At 49.3% G+C, this 3,652-nt stretch overlaps 1 protein-coding gene across 1 annotated transcript in view; it reads right to left on the bottom strand.

Annotated features, from left to right (window-relative positions):
• PPTG_22388 (hypothetical protein) overlaps positions 1 to 337 on the bottom strand; it is a gene marked incomplete at both ends in the record, with an annotated part of 633 nt that extends 296 nt beyond the window's left edge. The window contains one exon of the mRNA XM_008903798.1: positions 95 to 337. Within this exon, the coding sequence (XP_008902046.1) occupies positions 95 to 337 (243 nt within the window). The remainder of the gene's footprint in view (positions 1 to 94) is intronic.
• Positions 338 to 3,652: the final 3,315 nt, after the last annotated feature.

Below are 3,652 nucleotides of genomic sequence, written 5' to 3'. Positions count from 1 at the left end.
GGGGTACGTATCCGTCATAGAGTTCTTCGCAGGCCTCGCAGAAATAACGGCTCTCAAACCCTTTGATTTTTGATGAAGCCATAGCCGAACAAACCTTGCATAGGTGCTGACGTCGCTTGTCCTTGTATTTTCTTTCTTGTTCTTGTAAGTGGTATTCAGGTGGAGGCAGTGGGACGGAGGCGAAGTCTTCTGCCTGCTTATTACTGGTCAAACTTGCCGCGGCGAGTGCTAACAGCTCGACATGCAAGCGACGCATGTACTCTGCATGGCTTGGTACTGGTTTTCCATCTTTCTGCATTTTTATCTTGTGCACGACGAAGCCGTCCACAATGGCCATGTCGACGAAACCGAGAAAAAGCTACCGGTAGTACTTCTTGAAGGCAACACATCGCTGGATTGAATATCTCTGGAGACTTAGCTGGTCGTGGCGGTCAACGCCCCCCATGCCACTTTGGTATTCGGCAAGTAACTGAGGACACGGCACCACTTGAGATACAGCAGAACCCTTCTCCTTTCTGATGACGATGGTTGTCGTGGTTGCACAGCCGGTAGCGATTAGATTCGCAAGTTTCGAGTCCATCCAGGACACGGTTATCAGTTCTGGGTGATCTTTGGACTGCGCGATTCAATAAGTTCCACGGGGCATCGACATGGGCTGTTTTTCTGCGTAAACGCGAATCCGATTGGCCACCCGAGACGATCACTTCGATGCGTACCGACATAGTAATATCCATTTTCCAGCAGCGCAATCGCAAGTGGGCACGAAGAGTAGAAGTTACCCGCAATCACCAGTCGCGTTTCCGCTGTTGTCCTTCCAGAGCCTTGGAGACGTTGCGAATTACAGCTTTCTGGGCGACACCCTTTGCCTTCGCCTTGGCTGCTTTCCGCTCTGCAGGAGTCCGCGCGTTCTTTGACCCGGCCGAGGCACCCATGTAGACTTCAATCCTGGACCATACAGAACAGCAAAACAATAGTCAGCTAATTCTGTATCCGACGGAACATGCCATTCTGTACCGAACAGAATAAGATGTCTAGCACATCGTATGCTGTATGGCACAGAGCAATTAATTTGTATTGTACAGAACACGCACCTAGAGCAATATCCTGATTCCGCACAGCAGGTCATGTACACCTTCGTCCCGTATTTATGGGGCTTGTCCTTGATGTATACCGGATTGAACTTACTTCGGTAAGGAATAGTGACTTCGTCGAAGCTAATGCGAGCCCCAAGTCGATACTCTCGACCAAACGTCTTCTCCAGTGTTTGCAGTACCGGTCGCACCTTCCAAGCCTTGTCATTCGAAGCAGCTACCGCGGAAAAGCTCTGAAAATGGAGGTACCGCATGATGGTACTGAAGCGATCCCGAGACATGTATCTGCTGAATGTTCCTCGGGGTATCGCTCCATCTTCTTCGGTCCGCCAGTGCTGGTCAAGTCCATCCGTGTGACGGCACAACGACCGCGCTATCAGCAGACCCATCACGGGCAAAACTTCGTGAGCCTTGATACCTCGTCTTCGTCATCTTATCCACCAATGTTTCTAGCGGTTGTACTGTTTTCGTCGGGTCCTTTGCGTGAGTTTGAACCTGCTTCGCATGTTGGGCGGCTGCTACACTTGGTATACACTCGATACGATACGCATCGGATTCCTTCGCAATGTGATACCACAGTTTCTTGGGGAGAAAGTAGAAAAACATCCCCAACGGCGAGTTAGCGAAGGCTACAGCAGACCTGGTGGGCCCCCCATGTGCCTTTGTATAAGTCGTCTGCTCCATCGATCTGCAGGTCGCCTGTACTCCGGATTGTTCAGAATAAAAAAAGTGTTAGAACCAAACAAAGAGGCAGCTCAGCGTATTCTGAACGCTACAGACTTACCACAGTGGTTTTGATCGTAGATCTCCCGACCTGAAGCAGCCATTGCGCGCATTGCAGTATCATCTTGGCCGAACTCGTTGCTGTCGTCTTCAAAGTCGTCATCTGATTCCACCTCGGTTTCGTATGAATCCGATAGATCCACAGGTGTGTCTACAGGATCACGGACAGACTCGACATCTTCTCGAGGTTCCAAGTAATGTTCAGCTATGTTCACATCGTCCGCATCAAGAGGTCCGAACAGTCTCTCCGTTCTCATTGCATCGATAAAGTGCGGGGAATCGAACACATCCAGACTGGTGGTATTATTCGCGACCATGCCACGACCTTGTTGTGTAGGAACCGTCGCAGTTCCACTCACGTCGCCATCTTGCTCTATATCTGACGCCACAGTACCATCAGCTTGTTCTGTATCTGACGCCATCGTGTCATCCACGGCACCGCCTTGTTCTGTATCCACCACCACAGCGCTCTCCACGGCATCGCCTTGTTCTGTATCGTCCACCATAGTGATCTCCACGGCACCGCCTTGTTCTGTATCCGCCCCCATTGCGCTTTCCACAGCACGAGAAGACCGGGATTGCGAGGACATTTGCTTCTGTGCGGCTGCATATGCAGCCCGCTTTCCCTTGGGCGGCCGTCTGATGTGTATAGCGCTCCAAGATGGGGAGGGCGGAAATGGTATCAGCCCCTCTTGCTTCTCGAACGCCCACAATGCCCTTGATCCTAGTACAGCCAATGTTATCGAAGAGCGATTCACATTTATAGTTTATAAAACGCACCTTTGAAGTACTCCACTCCAGCCTTGCCCGTAGGAAGCCGACCCTTCACTCCTGGCTTCACATAGGTGTGCTCCGAGTCCAGTCCTGACGGCGCTCCTGCTTTCCATCCGGCCTTGGTGAGAGAGCGCCACAGTCGCTGGAACGCTTTCGGGTCAATCCACTCTGTCATCGTAGACGATATTCGCGAAATGATGGGGACCAGTGTGTGGTGGAGGGTGGAGATGCAGATAGCATTTTGACACCTCCAGCCAATTTATATACTGTATGGTATATACCTGAGGGGTTATGCCTGTTTATCTCCCCCTCTCCGAGCCCCAATGATAAAATGCCCCCCATACAAACTCTCATATGCGGGGAATTTCTGTCGCCATTCGTGTATGTAAGCACACTTCCAACTGTCATATTACTTATTCTGTATAATACAGAATACCGGGCTTAAAGGGTTAAGCGTTAGTTAGATGTTTCAGATATAGCCAGAAAAAACGATCAAATCGACAGTTTTTGATTTGATCCTCTTGTGTCGTTATGATTGTCCTAGAACAAAAGATACAAGCAAAACTAGAAAAGACTATTAGGACCGGTCCCGAATTGGCATTTTTCCTTTTAAAAAAGCGACATACTCGCTGCTGATTGATCAGATTGGGTTAAAAAAACTGCTCATTCTCGCTTGAATCCAATGACATCGTAAAGATTTGAAATAGAGATAAGCAGCGGACTCTGATTGGACTTGTTGAAGTCAGACTCGACAACCACTATAACGATACACTGGTTACGGTGCTGTTCCCTGACCGCCATCGCCTGCTCGTCCGTGGCTGGCGGCTCCTAATCCGGACCACCATCCCCTTTATTGACGACGTTGGTGTGTCTTGACCTTACACCGCATTTAGACTTCGTTGTGACCTATTTTATTGAATAGTATGACTAGCATAATGTGTGACTCAAAAGACAGCATTATTTAAATGGTTGTCTTGCAAGTTTCTACATTGTCTTTAAAACAA

This window comes from Phytophthora parasitica (genome assembly GCF_000247585.1).
Source record: "Phytophthora parasitica INRA-310 unplaced genomic scaffold supercont2.16, whole genome shotgun sequence".
In the NCBI taxonomy this organism is placed as follows: domain Eukaryota; phylum Oomycota; class Peronosporomycetes; order Peronosporales; family Peronosporaceae; genus Phytophthora; species Phytophthora nicotianae.
This window is presented reverse-complemented; position numbering and strand designations above follow the sequence as displayed.